General features: G+C 38.7%; 1 protein-coding gene across 2 annotated transcripts in view; it reads left to right on the top strand.

The window, feature by feature from the left end:
- The window catches only part of PCNX2 (pecanex 2), a 409,093-nt gene that overhangs the window by 258,024 nt on the left and 124,630 nt on the right, over nucleotides 1–26,439 (top strand). For both annotated transcript variants that reach the window (XM_056113571.1, XM_056113570.1), the window contains one exon: nucleotides 26,318–26,426. In XM_056113571.1, the coding sequence (XP_055969546.1) occupies nucleotides 26,318–26,426 (109 nt within the window). The remainder of the gene's footprint in view (nucleotides 1–26,317; nucleotides 26,427–26,439) is intronic.

Genomic DNA, 26,439 nt, shown 5'->3' with positions numbered 1-26,439 from the left:
AAGTATTGGTGAGTTCCTTACTCTTTCTGACCTGGTAGAAAATGAAAAATAATGAATCTTAGGGACAGAGTTTAACCAGCAACATTTAATGTAATCCATTAATTGATGTGGAGGTTGAGATATTAGTAGTGGATGAAATCTTGTGCCCATGTGTGTAAGAGCTAGAGAGCCCTACACATCTTATCCAACCAGTCATAAGAGCTTATCATTCTATGACTATAGCGTTATGAACAAATACTTCTGTAAACTCAGCGTGGTTTGGCGCATGCCTCAGGCAACTGCAAGCTAATGTCCGAGCTCACAAAGCAGTGCAGAGATGCGATCAAGGAAGATCTCAAAGAGAGAAGAGCAGAAGTGCTGGTAGATGCGGCAGAAGCTGGGAAAAGTATTCATAACGCCCGCCTGTCCTTTGCCAGCTACAAGACCAAGACGACTGCCCTCCGACGTCCTGATGGATCCATCACATCCTCCAGAACGGCAATGGAGAAGATTATCTATGACTTCTACTCAAATCTCTTCGATAGCCATGTCCACTTGCCGACATACCAAATTCCACAGGATGGGTATGTCATTCCCAACGTTCTCCCTTCTGAAATCTGACACACCATTTTGTCGGTAAAGACATGAACAGTACCCGGCCCAGACAAAGTCAGACCTGAACACCTGAAGAACCTGCTGTCAGTACTCATCAATACACTGGCTCGGCACTTCACACGCTACCTGTCTGAATGCAATGTTTTGTCCCAATGGAAAACCAGCAGGACCGTACTACTGTTCAAGAAAGGAGACATCCATGACATTGGCAACTATCAACTCGATCTGCCTATTGTCTGTCATCTACAAGTTGTTCACTCAAGTCATCCTAAATAGGATTGGCAGAACACTAGATGAAGGACAACCATGCGAGCAAGCCGGGTTCTGCAAAGGATTCAGCACCATCGACCATATACAAATGATAACCAAGCTCATTGAGTTTTCTCGGGAGTTCAAGATGCCGCTCTGTTTTACGTTCATTGATTTAAAGAAGGCCTTTGATTCTGTTGAGATGGAAGCGGTCATTGAAGCCCTAGCTAAGCAGGACATTCAAGCCCAATACTTCAAGATCCTCCGTGAACTGTATTGCGGGTTCTCTACCAGGATCTCACCATTCTACAAAGAAGTAATCATTGATGTCAAGAGAGGGGCTCGGCAGGGTGATACCATTTCACCGAAACTCTTCAGTGCCACTCTTGAGAACATCATGCGAAGACTGGAATGGGCAGAAATGGGAGTGAAGATAGATGGTCGGCAACCACACCACCTCCGCTTTGCTGATGACATTGTTTTAATAACACCAAACATCAGCCAAGCGGCACAAATGCTGGCCGACTTTGACCGTGAGTGTGGAAAGGTAGGACTACAGCTGAATCTTACGAAGACAATGTTTATGAGAAACAGCCTCGTTCCTGATGCCCCATTTGCTCTCAATGGAACCAACATCTCCAAATGCAACAGCTATGTGTACCTAGGTCGAGAAGTCAACAAGACAAATGACCTGGCACCCGAGCTGCACAGGAGGAAGAGAGCAGCTTGGAACGCCTTCAAGAACGTCAAAGAAATAGCTAAGAGGACGAAGAACCTCCTGCTCCGGGTACATCTCTTTGATTCCACTGTTCTTCCTGCATTAACATATGCCTCAGAGACCTGGGCCCTATGCAAACAGGATGAGAATGTTATTCGGGTCTCCCAAAGAGCAATTGAAAGAGCTATGCTTGGAATATCACGTTTCACTCAAATGAGAGAAAGAATTCAGAGTCCTGACATCCGTCAACAATCAAGAATCAGGGATGCTGTCTCATTTGCCAAGGTGTCAAAAATCAGATGGACTGGTCACGTAATGAGATTTAAAGACGAGTTACCGGCTGGATTCCACGGGATGTCAAAAGACCGCGTGGCCGCCCACCTACCAGATGGTCAGACTTCTTCATCAAGATCATGAACGATCTGTTTGAGGCTCTTCATGTTCCCAGAGCGAACAGATGCCATTGGGCCACACTAGCACGCGACAGGGACAAATGGAGACATTTACTGGCGCCCGCTCGAGCAAATCGATGACTAACGGGAAGTTAAGTGGTCAAGTGACTTTTCACCTACATACCTTTTTTAAAAATGGAACATGCCAATTAGAATTTTTTATTTCAAATAGCTGAAACAGTAACTGCAATCAATTGGTAAAAGTACTAGTCTCCAGATTGAACTCTTTATAGAATTTCATTTTAACTTCATTGTGGAATTGTCCCCATAGTACTTTTAAAAGTCCTACTTCTACAATTACATAGTATGAAAAAATTAAGACAAAATAGACTTGGTACTAGTACACAGAGATTACTAATATTAATAATATATAATGTCAAATTCTAATTTGATTCTTTTCAGGTACCAGTCATTAATTTTAGCAATTTGCTCAGATTTACCTCCTCAGTCCTCAAGACAGCTTTTTGCATGATTGCTCTTCATTGTAGGGATGAGGAAATGAGGCAAAGAAATCAAATTATCTGAAGATGTCACAGCTACCAAATGGTAGAACAGGATTCATCTCTGAGGGATTGCTATGTGATCATGACATCTTTGTCCAGTAATCTGGAAAGAAGGTAGATACGTAAGAGATAATTATGACAAAGTCTGATAATGGAAGTGAGAATTTTAAGAGCACACAGAACACTGGTGCCCTAAGTTACCTGGTAAATCTAAAGGACAATTAATTCTTTTCTTGAGTTTTGAAGAATGAGGGAGTGAATCAGACAGGGAAGGCAGGAAAAAGTGAACTGCACACAGCACAGTGCCAGTGTAAAGGCAAAGCAAGAGAGAACTTGGCACACTTTAGGAGCTGCAAGATATTTCAAAAGTGTGAATGTGTAATATTGAGACTGATGAGTGCTTAGAAGTGTTGAATTAGTTCATGCAGGGCCCTACTGAGTTTTAACTTTAGTAACAGCATTAAGGACAAAGTGCACACATTCAGGAAGTGCTCTTAACACTTACCTGTACTTACCTCTTAAGTACACATTTAGCAACTATTTGGATAGTGAGACAAAGCCGTGCAACTTCTTATTGTGTAGTTCTCACTCTCATAACCCGGCAGGCTAGAGCATCCTGCCCGCAGGGCAGAATTTGGCAAGCTTTCCGTGGCATATTCAATGTGCCAAAACCCAGTAACAATGATGGGACTCATTTCTCTGACTCTGAAAGAGCCTCCAATATGGCACTTGCTAAAATTTCACAACTAGGATGAATGGAGAAATTACTGGTGCCTGCTCGAGGAAATCGATGAACAACGGGATGACAATGATACAGTATTTGGATAGTAAGAGAAGTATACTGTGAGGAAGAACCATATCTGAGTGAGTAGTGTCACAACTGGGTGAACTATATTAGATATTATTTTTGTTGTTTTGGGGTCACACCCAGTTATGCTCACGCTTTTCTTCTGACTGTGCTCATAGATCACTTTTGGTGATGCTTTGGGACCATATGGGAAGTTGGGAATTGAATTTGGGTTGGTTGTATACAAGGCAAGTATCCTCCCTACCCATTATACTTTTGCTTTGGCACCAGTATTAGGAAGAAAAACAGAAAAAAAACTGTTGTAGAAAAAGAATATTGGCTTTAGATGTGTTGAATTGTAGAATGAGAAGCAATGAACTCCAAAAGTAAAAATGTAATAAAAAGTATATCTCCATTGAAATGTTTGGCTGTAGTAAAGGTGAGGGGAATGAGTGGGAAGAAAAAATATAGTGTATAGAAACTTTTCTGTTGTTTATTATTTTGTGTTGGAGAACACCTGGTTATGCTCAGAACTTACTCCATACGGGGTGCTAGGAATCAAAGCCAGGTTGACTGCTTGCAAAGCAAATGTGTTCTCTTACACACTGCTCTCTTGTCCTTAACCTTTATGTTCATCTAAATTCAGCAAGTGAATAAAAAATCTTAAGCATTTATATTGATAAATTGCACACACATTTTTAAAATTTTTTTATTAGTGAAACACCATGAGGTACAGTTGTAGATTTACAAATTTTTGTGCTTGGGTTTTGATTGTACAATGATCAGATACCCATCCCTCCACCAGTACCCATTTTCCACCACCATGGATAATATCCCCCCCACCCCAATCTCCTCATCCCCCTTGCCTCTGTGGCAGGGCAATCCCCTGTGTTCTCTCTCTCCTTTTGGGTGTTGTGGTCTGCAAAAGAGGCATTGAGTGGCAAACATGTTCAGTCCATAGTCTACTTTCGACATGCATCTCCCCTCCTGGGAGGATCCTCCAAGCACCCTTTATTTGGTGCTCCCTTCTCTATCTGAGCTGCCCTTTCCTCTAGAATTCCCGGCTGGCCACTAAGCTATGGAATAATCCTCCTGGTGCTGATCTCAGCTATTCTTGGGTATTAATCTCATATTTTGTTACTTTATATCCCCCAGATGAATGCAATCTTTCTATGTCTATCCCTCTCTTTCTGACTCATTTCGCTTAGCATGATACTTTCCATGTTGTACCACTTGTATGTGAATTTCATGACTTACTCTTTTCTAACAGCTACATAGTTCTCGATTGTGGAGATGTACCAAAGTTTCTTTAACCAGTCATCTGTTCTTGGGCATTCAGGTGTCTTCCAGTTTCTGGCTATTGTAAAGAGTGCTGCGATGAACAAACAAGTGCAGATGTCACTTCGACTATACATTTTTGCCTCTCTGGGATATATTCCCTGGAGTGGTAATGCTGAGTCAAATGGGAGCTCAATTTCTAATTTTTTGAGAATCGTCCATACTGTTTTCCAGAAAGGCTGAACCAGTCGACATTCCCACCAACAGTGAAGGAGTGTCCCTTTCTCGCCACATCCACGCCAGCATCGGTTGCTTTTGTTCTTTTGAATGTGGGCCAGTCTCTGAGGTGTGAGATGGTATCTCATTGTGGTTTTGATCTGCATCTCCCTGATGATTAATGATGTAGAGCATTTTCTCATGTGCTTTTTTGCCATTCGGATTTCTTCTTTGAGAAAGTTTCTGTTCATTTCATTGCCCCATTTTTGGATGGGGTTGGATGTTTTCTTCTTGTGGAGTTTAACCAGTATTTTGTATATCCTGGATATCAACCCCTTGTCAGATGTGTATTCGGCGAATATCTTTTCCCATTCTGTGGACTGTCTTTGTATTTTGGTCACTGTTTCTTTGGAGGTGCAGAAGCTTCTTAGTTTAAGATAGTCCCATTTATCTATCTCTGTTTTCACTTGCTCGGCCAGTGGTGTGGCATCTTTGAAGACACCATTAGCTTCAATGTCATGGAGGGTTTTGCCAACTTTGTCTTCAATGTACCTTATGGTTTCTGGTCTGATGTTGAGGTCTTTAATCCATTTTGATCTTACTTTTGTACATGGTGTTAGGCAGAGTTCTGAGCCCATTTTTTTGCATGTAGCCATCCAGTGATGCCAGCACAATTTGTTAAAGAGGCTTTCCTTACTCCACTTCACTTTACTTGCACCTTTATCAAAGATTAGATGATCATATGATTGAGGGCAGATGTCAGTGTATTCACCCTTGTTCCATTGGTCTGCAGTTCTGCCTTTGTTCCAGTACCATGCTGTTTTAATTATTACTGCTTTGTAGTACAGTTTGAAGTTCGGGAGGTTGATTCCTCCCATTTTCTTTTTCCCAAAAATTGCTTTAGCTATTCGTGGGGATAGCACAGCGGTATGGCGTTCACCTTACAAGCGGCCAACATGGCCAACCCGAGTTCGATTGCTCCGCCCCTCTCAGAGAGCCCAGCAAGCTACCGAGAGTATTCGATATGCCAAACACAATAACAACAAAGTCTCCAATGGAGACGTTACTGGGCCCGCTCAAGCAAATCGACGATCAACGGGAGGGCCTTTACCTTTACCTTTTATTGTTCCATATAAATTTCAGGAGTGTTTGCTCCATTTCTTTGAAGAATGTCATGGGTATCCTTATAGGGATTGCGTTGAATTTATACAATGCTTTCTGTATTGTTGCCATTTTGACAACGTTAAGTCTACCGACCCATGAGCAGGGGATATCTTTCCATTTCCTCATGTCCTCTTTTATTTTCTGAAGTAGCGTTTTGTAGTTTTCTTTGTACAGGTTCTTTACTTCCTTAGTTAAGCTGATTCATAGGTACTTGATTTTCTGGGGCACAATTGTGAACGGGATTGTGATTTTCAAGTTACTTTCTTCTCTCTCACAGTTTGCGTATAGGAAAGCCATGGACTTTGGGGTATTGATTTTATAGCCTGCAACTTTACTATATGAGTCTATTGTTGCTAGGAATTTTTTGGTGGAGATTATTGGGTTCTCTAAGTATAGTATCATATCATCTGCGAATAGTGAGAGCTTGATTTCTTCCTTTCCTACCTGAATGCCCTTAATATTTTTTTCTTGCCTAATCGCTATTGCAAGTACTTCCAGGACTATATTGAACAGCAGTGCAGATAGTGGGCATCCTTGTCTCGTCCCTGATCTTAGAGGGAAGGCTCTCAGTTTTTCCCCATTGAGGATGATGCTTGCTGTAGGCTTGTGGTAGATGGCTTTAATTATGTTGAGGAAGGTCCCCTCTATACCCATTTTGGCTAGGGTTTTCATCATAAAGGGGTGCTGGATCTTGTCAAATGCTTTCTCTACATCTATTGATATAATCATATGCTTTTTATCTTTTCTTTTGTTGATATGATGGATTATGTTGATTGATTTCCGAATGTTAAACCATCCTTGCATCTCTGGGATGAATCCTACTTGGTCATGGTGTATGATCTTTTTGATGAGTAGTTGGATTCTATTTGCTAGTAGTTTGTTGAGGATCTTTGCATCTGTGTTCATCAGGGATATCAGTCTGTAATTCTCTTTCTTTGTGGCATCTCTGTCTGCTTTTGGTATCAATGTGATATTTCCTTCGTAGAAACTGTTCGGAAGTGTTTTTGATATTTCAATTTCGTGGAAAAGCTTAAAGAGGATTGGGAGTAAGTCTTCTTTAAAGATTTGGAAGAATTCACTTGTGAATCCATCCGGGCCAAGACTTTTGTGCTTGGGGAGACTTTTTATTACCATTTCAATTTCCTTGATGGTGATAGGTCTGTTCAGGTATTCCAGGTCTTCTTGGTTCAGCCTTGGGAGTCTGTAGGAGTCTAGGAATTTATCCATTTCCTCGAGGTTTTGATGTTCCGTGGCATAAAGCTTCTCAAAGTACTCCCTGAGGATCCTTTGAATTTCTGTAGTTTCTGTAGTAATGACCCCCTTTTCATTTCTGATTCGTTTTATTAGGGTTTTCTCTCTCCCTTTCTTTGTGAGTTTTGCTAGAGGCTTATCAATCTTGTTAATTTTCTCGAAGAACCAGCTCTTGGTTTCATTGATCTTTGGGATTGTTTTTTGGGTTTCCGTCTCGTTAATCTCTGCTCTGAGTTTTATTATTTCCTTCCTCCTTTCGGGTTGTGCTCCTTTTTTTGGTCCTTCTCCAAGCTCTTAAGCTGTGAGGTTAGGTTACTTATGTGTGCTCGCTCCACCTTCCTGAGAAATGCTTGTAGAGCTATAAGCTTTCTTCTTAACACAGCTTTTGCTGTGTCCCATAAGTTTTGGTAACTCGTGTTCTCATTTTCATTCGTTTCTAGGAATCTTTTGATTTCCTCTTTGATTTCCTGTCTAATCCACTCTTTGTTTAATAGCACACTGTTTAATTTCCAGGTGTTTGATTTAGTTTTCTGTTTTTGTGGAAAACACTTATTTTTTAAACTCACTTTTCTTTCTTTTTCTTTCTCTCGTCTGTCTCTCTTCTCCTATCTCCTTCCTCCCTCTCCTTCATTTCCCCTACCTTTGCCTGATTATTATTCACAATAACACAAATATAAAAACAGCTTAATTTTGTGGTTGTCTTGACAATAAAGATGCTTCAGCAAAAATGCTCTCTGAGTACTTACTCTCATAGGTCAACTGGATAGTTACAAGTAACAAAGAATCAATTATATAATCATGCATTCTAATACTCTAATTTCTTCCTCAGTTCTTTGATTAGAGATCATCCTTGGAAAACATATTTAATGTCTACTCATCTCTTCCAACTTTAACTCTACAGCACATTTTTAATTTGGTGGTGTCTGGGGGCAAGACAGGGAGGAGCACACCTGGTGATGCTTACTCTTGGAATTTACTCTTGGCTTTGCGCTCAGGGATCACTCCTAGTAGGACTCAGGAGACTTCATGGCATGCCAAGGATTGCCCATATGCAAGGCAAGCAACCTAACTTCTGTACTGTCACTCAAGTCCCAGATTTTTTAAACTTAACTATTCTAATAAGTATTTATAATGCTATTTCATTTTAATTTTACTTCTCTAATTACATATGATGTTGAGTCTTGTTTTCATATAATTGTCCATTTTATATCTTTATTTTTGTACTTAGCAGGAGGAATAGGGGTAGGTTTGACTACTTCAACTTCACCTTCCCAAAATGAAATCATAAGATTATATATATTATGAGCTAAATAACTCACCAAACAGCTCATTTCTAACTCAGAAACCTTATGACAGAGACTTTTTCTCTTTCTACCATGTTCTTACTCTTCTTTGGTAGCATTCTCAATTAGTTTTCCATTAAGTTCTAGCTTTCATGGCTATGTTTTTCCCTCTCTTATGAGAGATAAACTAGCTGAGAAGGAATTTCCTTTTCCTACTGGGATATGGTTAAAGGAAAGGTTTTTGTTTTCAGGGTTTGCTGTTCACAGTGGTTGATATTTCCTCAAATCTATAAAGGTATCTTTCTTAGCTCTTTACCTTGAGAATATATTGAGACTTTTGGAGACAAATCCTCTGAAAAATATGAAGTGGTCCCTAAAACTGAGGTCAATAGGAGTTTCACAATCTTATAGCAGTCTCCAGCTAGTATGAAAACACTATTTAATATTTGGACCAATTAGATCACCACTGTAGCAGTTTCTAGCCCAAGTAAGAAGTCTTGCTGATTCTTTGGATTCCCCTGTCTCTCCATATTCCAGAGTCATGGCTTTCCCTGTAATAGGAATGTTATGAATGGCCTCAGAAAAGTCATTGTTAAATTATTTAGATTTTTTTTGTTGCAAACATGGAAACTTCTTTTTTGGATTTAAGCTAGGCCAAAAGTCAATCAAATTAAAAAAAAAAACACAAACGTGTCCCTCTCTCTGCTTAAAACCTGAGTTTCCTATTTAACCTACAGGAAAAATCAAATGCTTATATTGGTCTACACACTGACACAATCTTGTTCCTTAATACTACTCCAACTTCCTCTTCTTTCCTCTTTGGTTGATCCAGCAGACTTTGAATTTCTTCCACTAAATAAGGCATTTTGAGCCTGAAAACCCTTTTTCGAACTCCTTGTCTCTTCTTATAGCTTCCTCCCCAGATACTTCACCCCAGCTCTCTTTCAAGATGTTTCTTATGTCTCAAATTTGAAATTAGACCACCCAGTGTCATAGTGTGACTCTCCTTCATTCTAATCTCTGTCTCTTGATCTTTGTACACAGAAGTACTTTTTTTTTCATTTTTTATAGTTTTATTTATTGAATCACCATGAAAGCAATTACAAAACTTTCGGATTTAAATCTCCGTCATGCAATGAAACAACTGTCCCTTCACCAGTGCCCATTCTCCACCACCAAAAACCACAGTATACCCCTATCCCACATCCTCCCCCACCTGTGGGACAGATGATTTCCTCATTACTCTCTCTCTACTTTAATTACATTCAATATTTTGACACCAAACCCACCATTATTATTTTGGATTTTACCCCAACACTCAGATCTGCTGAAAAGGCAACAGTAGACAATTTGTATTCTTTTGCTGGTTATGAAAAACATATGATGTTGCGTGGCTGCAGTAGTGGCCTCACAATTTTGAAATTCAGAGATTTTAAAACTTAAATCTGGAGGGATTTCTGCCAAAACCTGCTGGGTTCCAAGATTTGTTCCTGAGTCTCTGGGATCATGGCCGGTAAGCAGTTTGATCAGGAGCCAGAAAGGCCACTGATGAATGGTGGGGTCTTGTTGGGAAGAGGAGGAAAGGGCCAGTTCCACCCCCATCCCATGAAGCCCCGCATGTCTCATCACGGAGGGCCCAAACCTGACTTCCCAATTACCTCTGGAGGATGGCAGCCACCAAGCCGTCAAGGGGAGCAGGTGGAGGGACAACATCCTTTCCTCCCTGGGGTGGCCCGGTGACAGTAACCTACTGCGGGGTCTGGACGCATTTCTGCCAATAGCTGCTGGGTTTTGAGATTTGTTTCTGAGTCTCTGGGATCATGGCCATTAAGCAGCTTGATCAGGAGCCAGAGAGGCCGTTCGTGGGTGGCGACTCGGGGTCTCCTTGGGGTGGAGAGAAAAGGGCTTGCTCCGCCCCCATCCCGTGAGGCCCCATGTGTCTTGTCACTGTGGGCCCAAACCTGACCTGACTGTCCAGAAGCCTCTGGAGAATGGTGGCCACCGGGCCGCCAGGGGGAACAGGCCAAGGCACAAAACCTATTCCCACCTGGGGTAGCCCAGTGACAGTAACCTATCACCCTATCACAGGAACCGGACACATTTCTGCCAAAAGCCATTAGGTTTTGAGATTTGTTTCTGAGTTTCTGGGATCACGGCCATTAAGCAATTTGATCAGGAACCAGAAAGGCCATGTCTCCAATTAAGGTCATTTGTGGGTGTGTCTCCCACATACCTAACTTTTGGCTGTTTACTTTCTTGGTAAACTTTGCCCCAAGTTTTTGGGGTCTGGCCAAAGGCACAGCAGCAATTTTGGGGTATCTGGAAGTCTGAAGGCGCCATCAGGCTGCTGATGCACTCACCTCACAGGTACAGACTGACATGCTGGTGGTACCATACCCCCAACAGAAGTACTTTTATTTTTTTCTATATGTATTATGGTTGAACATACTGTCACTGAGTCATTTTACATTTTGCCTCAGTTACTAATAAATTCTGTAATGGTAAATATCTTTGCTTTGCTTGCTGATTATCTTGATTTCCAGCATAGGTTCAAGCATGCAGGAGGTGAAATGTAGAATGTTATTCTTTTGTATAGACTAATTATAGGACTATCTAGGATCACTTAATAGCAGAGCCAAACTTGATCCTATTCCCAGTCTACCACAGCATAAGAGGAAAGAAGGACATTAGTGGGAAAGGGATGGGAACATTGGTAGTAGAATTGGAGGTGTGAATATTGTAAGTCTGAAAAATTATTGCTAACTATATAAATATATAAATCAATGATGTCTAAATCTAAAGATAAAAAGGCTTGTAAAGCCCCCAAAAAAACCCCACCATTTCTGGGCTATCAAAGAGAGATGCTTATGTGTAGTGGCCATCCAAAATAATGAATGAAGAATTTCTTCCTTGCAGCTGGAAACAAAGGACACTATAGGTGTGTTTTTACCACTTCTTGTAAGAGCCAACAAAATGCAGGTGATAGTGATTTGTCTATACATATTAGTTGGGTTTGGTTGAGCTCAGACATGGAAAAACTGATTTTTGAAAAATGAAATTTCATCTTGCATGTTGTGGTTAGATACCAATTCAATATTCAGAGACATGATGATTCACAGTGGAGTGACAGAGAAGCATGTGGGAGGAGGGAAGATTTTAGATTAAGCATATGGGAAGACTTAGAGTTCTTTCTCCTCAGTCTTCATGTATATGTTTTGGTTTTCTTGGTTCCCCATACGTTTTGTTTAGATACCTCATTCCTTCATGCCATCCTGTTCAGTGCAAGGGGAGTTAACACATGGCTGGTAGAAATAGTTGCTCCCCTTTGAGTGGGTTGCTCTGTGCTCTGTAGTCACCCAAGACCCTATTGCAAAACTGAGAGAGCAAAACAAAATCTTCTCACTGTAGAAATACTCTTATGGTCACAGGCTGATGTCATAGAGTTGGCCACAATAGTAATTTTTCTCAGCTGTGTTGTATGACCTCTGAGAAGAACCCAAACACCTCCAAGTATCCTTTCTTCAAGATTTATGGCTTAATATATTAACTTTCCTGTATTCCATTCCCCAACACAGCACTGCAGCTTCAAAATCACCCCTGTCATCAATTAAATAATGTAAATAACTGCAATTCAAGTCCTGGAAAGGAACAGGGGGCTGAAATGAATACTGGCAGAACCTTCACACCTCAGTCTCCTAGTTTTGGGTTTCTTTTATTCCTATTAAAGACATATAATTTATTAGACAAGAATTATGTCCTTTTTTTCTTCATTTTTCTTTATTCTCATGACAAAGTCACTTAATCACTTAAGTGATCTCATGACAAAGTATACTATATTAATACATGAATTTAGTTATGTTGTTCAAACATCAACTTATATCAGTGCACCTTACTAATATGTTAAAAGTGTATTGTTGCCCCCACCAGGCCCCCTTTTTGAAGTGTACCACTTTTAAAAAGTAAAGATAGCTCTTCATTGGATAAATGTTATAGTCCCTTTCCTGGGGACGATAGTGATATTTATTTTCATCAAAGCAGAATCAGATGTTTACTATAAAAGTTCTTCATAGGAATTGTGTGTTTGTTTACTAGGCACAAAAAAGCATTATGTGTAACTTTAAAAAATAAATAATGCTATAGTCCCTTTGTTATCCATTTGGAGGAAGTCAAGAAGAATATTCTCTTTTGCAGCAAGCAAAAAGACTGGAAGATGATAGGTAGCTAAATTGCATCAAAGTGGTTATTTTGCCTTCACAGTCATGGAAGAGGTTTTTTTGATTTGTGCTTTTTTTGGGGGGTGGGGGGTGGCGAGGCATGTTTTTTTGTTTTGGTTTTGAGACCACATCTGATGATGCTCAGGGATTACTCCTGACTGCACTCAAAAATCACTCTGGTGTGGCTTGGAGAACCATATGGGATACCAGAGATTGAACCCAGGTTGGTCATGAATAAGGAAAATACCCTGCCCACTTTACTATCCCTCCTGTCAATTTATTCTTTTTCATTTTTAGGAGAAGTAAAAGAACAGGAAAGGAAGGGTAGGTTGCAGATTCATGAATTCTTGAAAAAACAATAAATTGATTCAATGAAGTCTTTCTTCTGATGCCATACCTCATCTCTATCTAACCTACACAAAGTAAGGGGAAAATGAGGAATGTTATCCTGACCTTTAGGTTTTTTGGACAGAAGGGAGAATAAGGCAAAACTAGTACCCTGTCCTCATTTTTTGGGGGTCAGTTTTAATCTCCAGAGTCATTTCTTCCTTTAATCTCCAGAGTCATTTCTTCCTCCACCACCAGAAGTGATGCCTCAACAGAAAAACAGAAATAAGCCCTAAGGACCTTCAGGAATGGTACAAGACACTTTCCCTCTCCCCGCCCACCCCCCACCAAAAATAAATAGAGGAAGGCACAAAATGCAGATTCTTTCTGCATCTCAGTCTTTCAGTCAAAGTGTCTTCAGATATCTTCTAATGGCAGGCTTTTCTGTCTTTAAAGTCTCTGGTGTCCTTGTGACTTTAGAAAAACACCAGTCTTCCTAACCCCTGTTTTTTTCCTAGCTATGGGTATTACTCTTCTACTGTATATATTTTATATACCACAAAAGAATGCAGTTATTTTATATCTGTCCCTTTCCTTCTGACTCATTTCACTCAGCATGCTATTCTCCATGCCCATCCATTTATAGGCAAATTACATGACTTCATTTTCCCTGAACAGCTGCATAGTATTCCATTGTAATTCAATCTTATATCTATCTCTACATGTTGGAAATGTGGATTCCAACTAATGTTCTTTACCTGGTGCTCATGGCTAGAGCATGATCTTCTAAATCATAGCCTTTTCTATTTTTCTTTTCTTTAGCTCCCCTTTTTGGAAGTGTGTGGAGTATGGCTTTTACTATATAACAAGATGTATCTCATTATACATACATACATACATACATATCACATATTAATCATGGAACGTTTTCCATAATTGAAGACAAGTTATCAATAAAACGAGATCATTGATACATAAGTTTAAAGCATTCAGGGAGGAAAAAGGGTAAGTACTCTTTTTTATATCAGGAAAAAACAATAGTCACAAAGATCTGACATGTTAAATATGAGACACAGGAAGCAATAAATAAAAGTTCACCAAGCTCCAGACTGTTCTAATCTTGGCTTACATTACTTGAGTTGGGAACATACTGAAATTTCATTCAGTCATTGTTTCACTTACTGCCAGAGGATCTATCCTGGGTTGATCACATTCAAGGGAAGCTCTATATCCACTCTACTATCTTTCTAGTTCCTTATTTGATTCCCTACAAAACATCACATGAGTAAAAACAGTCATATGTGTTTTGATAAGTAGTTCAGAAACATGGTCCTCACAGCTTCTTCTCGTGGAATTATTATGGGACTTACAGTGGGAGGAAGCCCCCCACAAACAAGGATCAGAAAGCTGCCTTTGCTTAAATAAAACTCAGGCAGGATAGAGAAATTATACATTGTGTGGAGGAGTTTTATGAAGGCTACCATGAAGTTAACGAATTGAAAATAAAGTATATAGTATATACATATATATAGAATGTATTATTTTTCTAGTTTACTTTGGGGTCAGTTTGGGTAAGGTGTTTTCGCCTAAATTTATGCTTGAAGAAAGATAAAGGGAATAACTCCATTTGAGTATTTTTAACCTAGATAAACCATGTTGATACTTTTGAGAATAAACCATTTAATCCCTATCAATCATCTTGGAGTTGTGCATTCAAGTTGTATAGATTTCTTTTTTATGATCCACTTGAGTGTCACCAGGCTTGCTGGAATTTCTTTGTTAAATAGGCCTGATAGATCAGAACCCTACATCACTGTTTACCTGAAGATAAAATCCCTGACTGTGTCTATAACACCATTTGTTATATCTGTGAGGTAACCTGCTCATTTTTTGATTCTCCTGAACTTCATTTTTAACAGAAGGCCTGGATAGAGACCATTTTTTAGTAGCAGCAGATTAGATAAGTTTTACTTTCTATGAAAAGGAAAGGAAAGGAATGGTTCACAGCTTTGAGGAAACTTAAGATTTGGTGATCAATAGATTAGTGGAATGATTGATCAGGAACTTCCATCTTTGGTTTCCCATGGCCCAATGTCTTGCTGTTTGAACTAAGTAGAACACTTAGCCTCTTTGAATCTAAACCAGGTTAAAAACATAAGAAGTCCTAGACTTTGTGTCAATTGTTTTAGAAAGAGCCTCATATTTCCTGATTGTAAATTAAACATGTTCTCAAAATGAGACATGTACATATGCTATAGCATTTATAGTTGCCAACACAAGTATTAATCTTATTTTAAATCTTATTTTACTTTATTCATTTAAATTTTTTGGTTTGGGAGCCAGACACAGCAGTAGGCAGGGCTTACTCCTGACTCTACACTCAAAAATCATTCCAGGCAGACTCAGGAGACCATATGTGGTGCAAATTAAACTCAGGTCAGCCATGTGCAAGGCAAATACCCTACCCACTCTGCTATCTCTTCAGTCCCCAGGTGTAAGTCTTTAAGAAATATAAAATAATTTATCCCTTACAATGCTGTGAGCAGTTTTGTTCTTATCTCCATGATAGGTAATACTTGAATTTAAATCAATACGTGGCAACTTTAAACCCTTGCTCTTAAATACTGCTCTCTGTCATAATTGAACACATTGTTTCTCTGGGTTGATTTTATGGAACAGCAGCAAATTATTGTGCAGTGGAGGAATAATTTATATGCAAAAAATAGGTATTCTAGATATTTGGATTTTGTCCAAGACAGTAAAATCTATTCTATGAACTTTGTATTTAAAATATTTTACAAAGATTAAATTATATTCCCCATAATGTGTGTATGTGTACGCACACACACATACACACACCCCCACACACAAAACCACTTTTGAAGGAAAAGAACAAAGATACCTGGGGCCTTCATTGCAATTAGAGCATGAAAGTGCATATGTCTGATTGCTGGTTTTGCTTATTTCTAAATACAAGTTGCTGTGCTAAGCAAAAAATAATTGTAATAGATTCGTTTAATCATCATGCAGCAAAATTTAGCTTGTTAGAGCTTTAAACTTGCAGATGAGGGTTTCCCTTGGGCTCCGGTCTGATTGTTATTTTTTTTTCTGTGCCTGACCTACTTATCAGCTTTTTCTGAAGGTGGCTTAAAAGCCTCCCAGTATATTGTTATATATGGAAAATGCAATAGATGTAACTATGAATAACCCATAATTCACATTCAGGAGATTTGGAAGGGGATCAACACACCACATAAAGAAATTTGTTCATATTTTCATTTTTCATCTAGATATGAGTCACCAGGTCAATTCTTAATAACCAGAAGAATTTTTAACAGTGGGGTTACTGGAAGGTTTCAAATCTAGAGGTACTTTATTTGATAAGTTTGGTTAAGCATAAATAAGTGGGTTAAATAAGTGGGTTAATTTAAGACAACCTATCCCAGGTAGTTAAGAGAACATATCCCAGCTTAATTCAAGAGAACCCATCTCAGGTAATTTTCTTTTGAAGTAATCTAGAATAACATGTTTGAATGGTTTTTCTTATAACTTCCATGGTGTTCCTTTGGAGACTTTCATAGTAGTTACAAGAAAAAGGCATTGGCTTTAAAAGGAAATAGCATGTTTTTAAACAACTGTGAGATAACAGGTGAAGTCTGTCTTAGAACTTTTGGTTTTTTCATCCATACAACTCACTTGATGACTAATAGAAAATACAATACTGGGAAGAAGACCTAAATTACTTCAATCAGATATAATGGAGTAGAATGAAATTCTCCACATCTCAAAGACACAGGAATGTGAAGTCCCTCCAGAGTAAATTCAGAAGACTGAAACCAACATCAGGTTTAAAATTAATGTGGTATTTTCAAAAGAATTAAAAAGTTAAAATCAACATTCTATGGCTAAGGCAAATGAATAAAAATGAAGAAAGTCAAATTATTTCTAGGGAAAAAGAAACCTAAATATCAGTTTTTTTTAATTTTTTGTGTTAATGAAGTAAAACAGCTTTATTTAAATAAATTTAAATAGATAAATGTGAGGAGAGAGAGAGAGAGAGAGAGAGAGAGAGAGAGAGAGAGAGAGAGAGAATACAGGCTTTTCCACAGTGGAAAAGTCAGAAAATGGCTTTTGGCAGAATGCTATGTTCAATTTATCCAATAGTCTTGGCCTGGAATTCTCTGCATAGGTAAGATTTAATCACGGTGTTCTCATAGGGAAAGCCTTGAACTCTTGAGGACCCTTTCATATTCTTATAATGACCTTTAGATTCTCCTGTAGTTTCTCCTTTTCTGAGAAGATCCAACCTTCTCTGTGGTGCCTGTTTCTTCAGCCAGATAGAGCCTCAGTTTCTCCAAAATTCTCAGTATCTGCATCTCAAAGGAATGTTCCCCTCATGCCTTAGAGCTATTTTAGGGTTATAAATTAGTTTTATAATTTTCTAAAACTTATTACCAGGACCCTTTACCTTTTTTTCTGCCTTGCAACATTATACCCTAGATATTTCACACCCTTAAATATTTAAGGGGTACATGGGTGAAAGTCCATATTATGTAATTGCTTCATACTGGCAAAGAACATAGTAAGGGAATAAAGGGAGTGTAATGAAGTGATAATAAGGGAGTGTAATGAAGTGATAATAAGGGAGTGTAATGAAGTTACTTCCCAGGTGTTTCACAATCAGGCCAATTTTTGGTTGGGTTCAATTTTCTATTTAGGTGAGACAAAACAGTGACTGTATTGATGAAGTTCCTTCAATTCCCTTTTTGGTGAGAGTTTTCGTCATAAACGTGTGCTGGATGTTGTCAAATGCTTTCTATGTATCTATTGGCATGATCATATGCTTTTTATCATTTCTTTTATTAATATGATGAATTATGTTGATTGATTTCCAAATATTAAAACCATCCTTGCACCCCTGGGATGAGTCCCACTTGGCCGTGGTGTATGATCCTTTTGATGACTTGTTGGGTTTACTTGCTAATATTTTGTTGAGGATCTTCTCATTGGTATTCATCAGGGATATCGACCTATATTTTTTTGGAGGGGTGTTATTTGCTTTTGGTATTAGGGTGATATGTGCCTCATTGACACTGTTTGGGAGAGTTTCTGTTTCTTGTATTTCTTTCAAAATCTCAAAAGGCCTAGAAATAGTTCCTCTGTAAATATGTGGAAAAATTTGCTAATGAATCCATCTGGACTTGGTCTTTTGTTTTGGGGAAGACTTTTGATTACTGTTTCAATTTTCTTGATAGTGATATGTCTATTCAGTTATTCCAAATCTTCTTGGCTCAGCCTTGGGAGGTTTTAGGATCCAGAAATTTATCCATTTCATCTACGTTCTCTTGTTTCGTAGCATACAGACTTTCAAAGTAATTTCTGATGATCTTTTGAATTTCTTTGGCTTATATTGTGATGTCCCGCTTTTCATTTCTGGTTAGATTCATTAGGGTTTTCTCTTTCTTTGTGAGTCCTGCTAGTGGTTTACCAATCTTGTTTATTTTCTTAAAATACCGTCTCTTGGTATCATTGATTTTTTTGGCTTGTGTTTTGGGTTTCTATGTCATTAATTTCTGCTATAACTTTTAGTATTTCTTTCCTCCTGCCTCGTTTGGACATTTTTTGTTGGTCCTTTTCTAAGATTTTAAACTGTGAAGTCGACTTATTTATGCAGGCCCTTTCTTTGTTCCTGAGAAATGCTTGCGGAACTATAAATTTTCCCCTGAACACTGCTTTATCTTTGTCCCAGATGTTCTGGTGGCTTGCATCTTCATTCTCATTTGTTTCCAGGTATCTTTGATATCTTTATTGATTACCTCTCTGACCCCCTCATTGTTCAATGTTGAGTTGTTTAATTTCCAGGTGTTTTATTTTATTCTCTATTTCTGTGTGTGATTAACTTGTATCTTTAGTGCATTGTGGTCTGATAAGATGGTTGGTACCACTTCCTGATTCTTTTGAGATATGTTTTGTGTCCCAGGGCATGGTCTATCTTTGAAAATATTCCATGTGCACTGGAAAAGACTGTGTTTGGTTTTTGGGGAACAGAAAGCATGTATATATCTATTAGCCCTCTCTCTTCCATTTCTTCCTTCAAATCCAGTCCTTCCTTGCTGAGTTTTAATCTTGTTGATCTATCCAGAAGGTGATAAGGTAGTGTTGAAGTTTCCAACTACTATTGTGTTGCTACCAATGTCCTTCTTGAAGTCTATTAGCAGTTGTTTTAAGTATTTTGCTGGTCCCACATTGGGTGCATATATGTTTAGGACTGTGATTTCTTCCTGCTATACATATCACTTGATGATTAAAAAAATGGCTTTCACTTTCCCTTTTAATCTTATTCAGCCTAAAATATATGTTATCGGATACTTGTATGGCAACCCTGGCTTTTTTGAAGGAGTTGTTTGCTGAAGAATTATTTTCCATCCTTTGACTTTGAGTCTCTGTTTGATCTGACAGTTCAGATGTGTTTCTTGCAGAAGAATTTTGTATTTTTTAAAATCCATTATGCCACTCTGTGTCTCTTAATTGGTGCATTTAGACCATTGACATGAGAGATATTGTCATAGGATTTTGTTCCATCTTTCTGTGGAGGTTTGTTGTGCTTGTAGGGATTTGTCTTGTTTTACAGTAACCCCTTCAGTCCTTCTTTAAGTTTGATTTTGAGTCTATGAAGTTCCTGGGCTTTGTTTATCCATGAAATAGTGTATTGTTCCTTCAAGTTTGAGTGAAAGTTTAACCAGATAAAGTATTCTTGGTGAGTCATTCATTTCATTGAGTTTTTTCACTGTATCTCACCATTGTCTTTGGGGCTCAGATGGTTTCCTCTGATAAGTCTGCTGTAAATCTAAGGGGTTCTCCTTTGTGTGCGATTTTTTCTTTGACCTTGGTCTTGCAGTACTGTCTCTATCTGTGGTATCCTTTATTCTGATTACAATATGTCTTGGAGTCTTTTTATTAGGGTCTCTTTTAACTGGTGCCCTTCAGGCTCCTTGGATCTGGATGCTGCATTCCCCAGCTCTGGAAACTTCTCAGCAATGATATTTCTAACTGTTGCTACATCACTGGGGTTGCCTCCCTATCCTTCTGGTACTCTAATGATTCTTATGTTGTTCCTCTTGAGTTCATCCCCTCGCTTTCTCGCTCTAGAGCTACTTTGAGGTCTTTTCCCATTGTATGTTGTTCCCTGTATGCTTTCCGCAGCTCATCTTCAAGCTCACTGGTTCTGTCTTCGGATCTTGTCATTCTATTATTGAGAGCACTCACTGAGTTTTTCATTTCATTGACCGAATCCTTTATTAGTGTCACTTCTGTTTGTAGCTTTCTTATTTCTGTTCAAATTTCTTCCTGTATTTTATTGGCTGACTGTTACACTTTCTTTCTGTTTCTTTCAAGTCCTCCTTTAATTTACTGGATACCTGTTCTACCAGTTCTTTGAGCTCATTGAACATCCTAAACATTTCATCTCTGAGTTCTTTGTCAGAGAGATTTTATTCATGCATATTTGCTGTTGAGGCTTCTGGGCTCTTTCTTCATCCAATCCTTGTGGTGGGGATTTGCACTGTTTCTTCATGTTACTGTGGTAGTATGGAGGTGTGACCCTCCAGTTCACTATCAGTGTACCCCTTTGCTGAGAGAAAGGATTCTGGGTGAGCTCAGTCAATGGTGGTCACCTTTTTCCCCTTCTATAATACTACCTTCCTCTTTGGAGCTCCTCTGTGACTTATGTGAGTCTTATAGTGCAGCTTCAGAGGATGTGTTCTTTTATATTAGGCTTTTTCAGTTTCTTGTGTTCACCGTTATTTTGGTGAGATTGGAACAGGCTCTGGACTATTTGCTTAATGTATTTAGGATAGCCAGGCTGTCCTCCTCAGAATTAGGCAATGGATATTGAGATGTGAGTCCAAAGCACTGGGAAAGGGGAAAATAACTGCACCCCAGAGGTCACAACCACCACCACCCCCCACCTTGCCGTCTCTGTACCTGTGTAGTAGTTGGCCATGTAGATGCCTGTGCAGGATTAAAGTCCCACTTCTGGTGCAGTCCTAAAACTTGCCGGGATCCCTTCTGGCCTGGGTGTTCATAGCCGAGAAGGGGGTCTTTCTAGGCTCTCAGCCTAGAAGAGCTAAGGTAATAGGGGGAGCTAAGAATCAGATATCTTGATATAATTTTCATAAAGTAGAACCTTCATCCTAGCCTTTGGAAGTGAAAAAAAATCAATTTTCAGTCTGACCTGGGTAAGCCAAAGTTAAGAATTATTTCCTTAAATAACATTTTAGACACTTCTTTGTTTTTGTTGGTATGGGTGGAGGATGTTTTTCTGCACCCCGTAAAGGTGTCAATAAGAACCAATAGATATTTTTACCTAGAGAATTTGGGCATTTGTGAGAAGTTAAACCACCAGTCCTCCCCTCAGTATTTTACCAATGCTGAAGAGGTGGTGGTAAGAGAGGAGGCCTAGGGTTTTTGCTTGGTTTATTGGCTCATTAACAGCCCACCAAGCACAGCTTTGAATTACTTCTCTTATTGTTCTGTTTAAGATAGTGTTTACTAATGATGTTAAAACATCTCTTTCTATGTGGGAAGCCTCATTGTAAATCCCTTAACTATTTTCCACTGCATTGAACCAAGAATAAGTAGCTCTACTTGTTTAATAAACCAACCATCTATTATTTTTCTTTTTAAACCTTGTTGCAATGCCTATTGTTTCTCTCCTTCAGAGTACTCTGGATTTATAGAAATATTCTCTGGATTAGATAAAAAATTATATAACTGACTGAGATTTGAGGGAACTAGCTACCACATCAGCTTTTTGTTTTTTGCTTCACTTCAGTTTTCCTTTTTGATTTCCCCGAAATGCATAATTGCTATTTCTTTGGGGGCCTGCACTGCTTCAAATAGTTTTAGATTTTTTTCTTATGCTTTATTGGACTTTTTTTAGCTGTTAGATATCTCTGCTTTTTCCATATTGAAGTATGAACATATTAGAAAACATATTAGAATCAGGATTGGGAGGAACAATTAATCTTGCTTTTTGAGATAAAACTCTTCCTTGGCAAGTCTTCCTAACTCTCCTGGTCAGACTAATGACAATATATGCAACTTTTTGAGCCCCTTCATGAACTAGACTACCACCATTTGTAAGCCAAGATTTTTCTGGATTACCCAGAGGGGTTATTTTTTAAATCAGGCCTCATATAATACACTTATTTAATAACCTCTGTAAAACTAGAATCAGATTTCTACATAAGGCAAGTTACTGAAACAGTTTTCTCTCCACTTTCATCTTTAATTTGCTTTTGCTAAAGTTGACTAGTTATTTTGCATTAAAACAGCAATATTGGAGACTTTTCTATTTGGGTTACCCTGTTATTTGTTGAGCACTCCTGGAGATTTACTAAGAACTACAAATGATTCTCATATTAATAGTAAAATTAATATTTTTAATGTCATCACGTAAGGCTTATCCAGGGTTGACCAAGTAAAGATGTGAAAATCAGGTCAGCACAGTGAACTGGAGGTGTTCTTAGACCTCTAATCTTCTGTAGTGGTGTTCTGCAAATAGGAAACTATCTCATCCTTTTCTAGGACTGAGAGAGATCTGGGTTTCCAGAGCTTTTTTTTTATTTTGAGATTAGAGCCCCAGTAGTGGTTGCAATTCTGGACATTCTTTGCTTTCCATAGCAGGGATGTTTCCAGTTCTTCCTTGAGTGACCTTTAGGTTCTGACTGAAGTTGGCTGGGGATGAATCATAGTAACATAATAGTATTTGAACTTGCTTTTGTTGGTTAAACCCATCCCTTTGGCCTATATTTCCTTTAAAAAGTTCCTTGGGGTCCTGTAACTGGCTATTGAGATTCCCTATTTGTATTAGTGACAATGGGCTGGAGCGATAGCACAGTGGTAGGGCATTTACCTTGCACACAGCCAGCCTGGCCGAGCTGGATTCGATTCCTCCAACCCTCTCAGAGAGCCCGGCAAGCTACTGAGAGAGTATCTCGCCAGCACGGCAAAGACTGGCAAGCTACCCCTGATGTATTCAATATGTCAAAAACAGTAACAAGTCTCACGATGGAGACGTTACTGGGCCCGCTCGAACAACAGGAGAACCGTGACCATGATTAATGACAATGAATGACTACTACAGAGAGGAAAGAGTTCCTTTCTGAATTTACGCAAATACCTTTCTGTGAAGCATAAAAAGACATGCTGAGAGAAAATAGCAAATTTTCACTTTACTCACAGTGAAATGCAATTGACCTGTTTTTTGTGGGTTGTATGTCAAAAAGAAGAGTGTTTTAATATGTAGAGGTCCAACATATAGTTGTATACAATAATATTGTGTTTGTTTAAGCTATTTAGTCCCATGTTGAAAACCTTGATTTTTTGGTAACTTTTCTTTCACTGTGACAGCTCTGTAAAAGACTTTATTAAAAACTTTAAAGTCTTGCTAAAGACTTTCCTGAAAATCTCTCTGAAAACAAGGTGTCAGAACAATTATGTAAATAGGAAAAAACTCAAAGTTATTCATAACTATAAATTTTGTTACCCATAATGCATTTTACAAGAAAGTTTTCTTCACATTGTGAATTAATCAAATGCACTAGTTCTTAGTCGTTTCATAATTAGAATTCTAATAAAATTAATTGTTTTTTTCTGGTAACATATATAAATCTTTAAAATCTTTTAATTTCTGTGTTTTCTTAGAAATCAAGGGCATCTGTTTTTATTACTCAGAATACATATTTATTTTTTCTTCAAGTCCAATCATATTATCTTTCTCCATTTTCCTTTTTTTAAATAAAAAGTTTTTCCACCTCTTTGACTTCCAAATTTCTCAATTTTTCTCTATTTCTTTATATCCATGTAATTCATATAATTCTCTCCCTTCATCTCTTTCTCTCTCTCTCTCCCTCTATCCCTCTCTCTCTGCACATTCTCTCCTCTCTTTATTTTCATATCAGTCATAGAGTCCCAAGTGGGCACACATTCTAACCAGGGGTTCTAGCTATAAAAGATGCCTGCAGCTTCTTAAGAATTTAATTTCTCCCAAGAACTTTCAGGGTGGTCCTGGTGATCCCTTGAACTTCAAGGTCTAAACATGGCCTTTCCTTGTTTCCTTGGCCAAAATGAACTGGGAGAGTTCCCCAGGCTCCCTGAGCACTGTTTGGGAGGATTTCTGCTGCAAAGTAAGAATTTTATGTTTGCAATGTCTTTGAGATGTGTATTCACCTTCTTTTTGGGTCACACCTGTCTGATAGGGGTTACTCCCTAGCTTTGATCTCAGGAATTACTCCTGGTAGTGCACAGGGGACCATTTGGGATGCTGGAAATTGAACTCGGGTTGCCGCGTGTTACAAACGCCCTACCCACTGTGCTATCGCTCCAGCCCCATCAGGCTCACCTTCTATGGCCTGTCTAATAATTATTTTAATGCTTTTAGTTTAATGTTTTATTTTAATGTTTTTTTAACTTTTATTTTACTTTAATGTCTTTCTCCCGCACTCAGGAATTTGTGAGAAAACTTAGTTCATGCAAGAAAAATGAGGGGGAGATTTAGATAGTATTATAATAACCACATTTTTTTGCTTCATTACACTTTTCTTGTACAAATAAGAGCTATCTCAGTATTGGGTTTCACAGTCACAAGATTGTCCTTTCACTGAGGGACTGTGTTAACTTGACTTTTTCTTTAAAGGTTCTGTTTCCCATCCTGGACCTTCATTTCATCATAGAATATATCCCATGCAATAAGTATTGAGCCTAATTAGTAATTCTCCTTTCCTCTTCCATGTCAATGGCCTTGGAGAGTGTGTCTGTCTGTCTCATGATTGTTGACTGTTTAGTCACAAGTAACAAGTTCCTTTTGCCCCATGATGTTTTCATTGTGAATGAAAAGTGGATGTAGTGTTTTAGGCAACGTCATGGTAGAATACTTACCAGAATACTTATCATTATGTAGGAGTTATAGTAGAATGTCTCATCTGGGCTTCATCAAACATTTCTCCAGACAGTATAGATCTGAAGCCAGGCACTCAGGAATTACTTCTGCTGGTGCTTGATGTATTCTTCCCCTGCAATCTCATTGTGTCATTAGGCCGAATCTCCAGTCAAAACCACTGAGCTTATTTGCCCTTTATGTTGCATCTTTAAACCACAGACGATCTCTCTTCTATGCACAATAGGACTTCTTCCCTCAAATCTATTTTTGTGTGTGTTATTAACTTGTCTGCAAAATGTAACCGTTTTTGGGTTCTAGTTTAGCTTTCTGCAGTATTTTGTACATTGGTATTCAAAGGCATAGGGCTGTTTTCTCCAGCAAAAAAAAAACTTGAAAAGGAGTGATGGATCCAGTATGGGTCCCGGAGATAGTCCACTTGCCTTGTTTGCATGTGTCCTGGGTTCAATACCCTGCACCCATTTTGTTCCAGTTCAACCAAAAGTGGTTCCTGAGTGCAGAACCAGGGATAAGGCCTACACAGTGCCATGTGTGACTCCCCCTTCCTCCACATACACACACACACACACACACACACACAAAATTAAAAAGCTTGCCATAAAGAGGGATGTGAAGTGCGATTTAGGACAGGGGATGAACCACTATGACAATAATAGTTGGAAGTGATCACTCTGGACAAAAATTGAGTACTGAAAAGATATGCATGATGCCCTTTCAGTAATAGTATTGCAAATCACAGTTCATAAAAGGAAAAGAAAGAAAGAAAGAAAGAAAGAAAGAAAGAAAGAAAGAAAGAAAGAAAGAAAGAAAGAAGAAGTTTCTGCCATAGAATCTGGATGATGGGGAAGGGCAGGGAAGTGTGTTTGGGGAAAACTGGAAACTGGGGGCAATGGTGGCCAGATGGTGTTGGGACATTGTATGACTGAAACTCAATTATGAACAGTCTGGTAACTGTATATATCACAGTGATTCAATTGAAAGAATTATTTTTAAAAATCCAATACATTTAAGTAGTGAAAGTTTCTCTAAGAAAAGCAAGGTATTCCATGTATTTCATGTCTATGTACTGATATTTTATATATATATGGAAAACTTTGACTTGGAATATCAGTTTAACTGGGGAGATATTCTGATATTCAAGACTTCTGATATTCTTGTTGCTGTTTTAAAATATCCTTAAGTGATTGCCGAGTGTACAGGATAACAAGGTAATAGTATCTAATTACTGCCTTTTCCTTGTGGAGACACATATGCTTTGAATGACCTTTACACCTACCACTGTGATTGTCATCTCTGATGAATCTTTTCTCTTTTGCTTTCAGCTTGGGGACCTGCTTCACAAGCTACAGTTCGTCATGACATATGTGGCTCCTTGGCAGATGGCTTGGGGTTCTTCATTTCACGTGTTTGCTCAGCTTTTTGCAATCCCTCGTATCCTTTTTGC

The sequence above is a fragment of the Sorex fumeus genome, unplaced genomic scaffold (assembly GCF_029834395.1).
Source record: "Sorex fumeus unplaced genomic scaffold, SorFum_2.1 ptg000021l, whole genome shotgun sequence".
Taxonomy (NCBI): Eukaryota; Metazoa; Chordata; class Mammalia; order Eulipotyphla; family Soricidae; genus Sorex; species Sorex fumeus.
The sequence above is the reverse complement of the archived record's forward strand: the minus strand, read 5'-3'. Positions and strand labels throughout refer to the sequence as shown.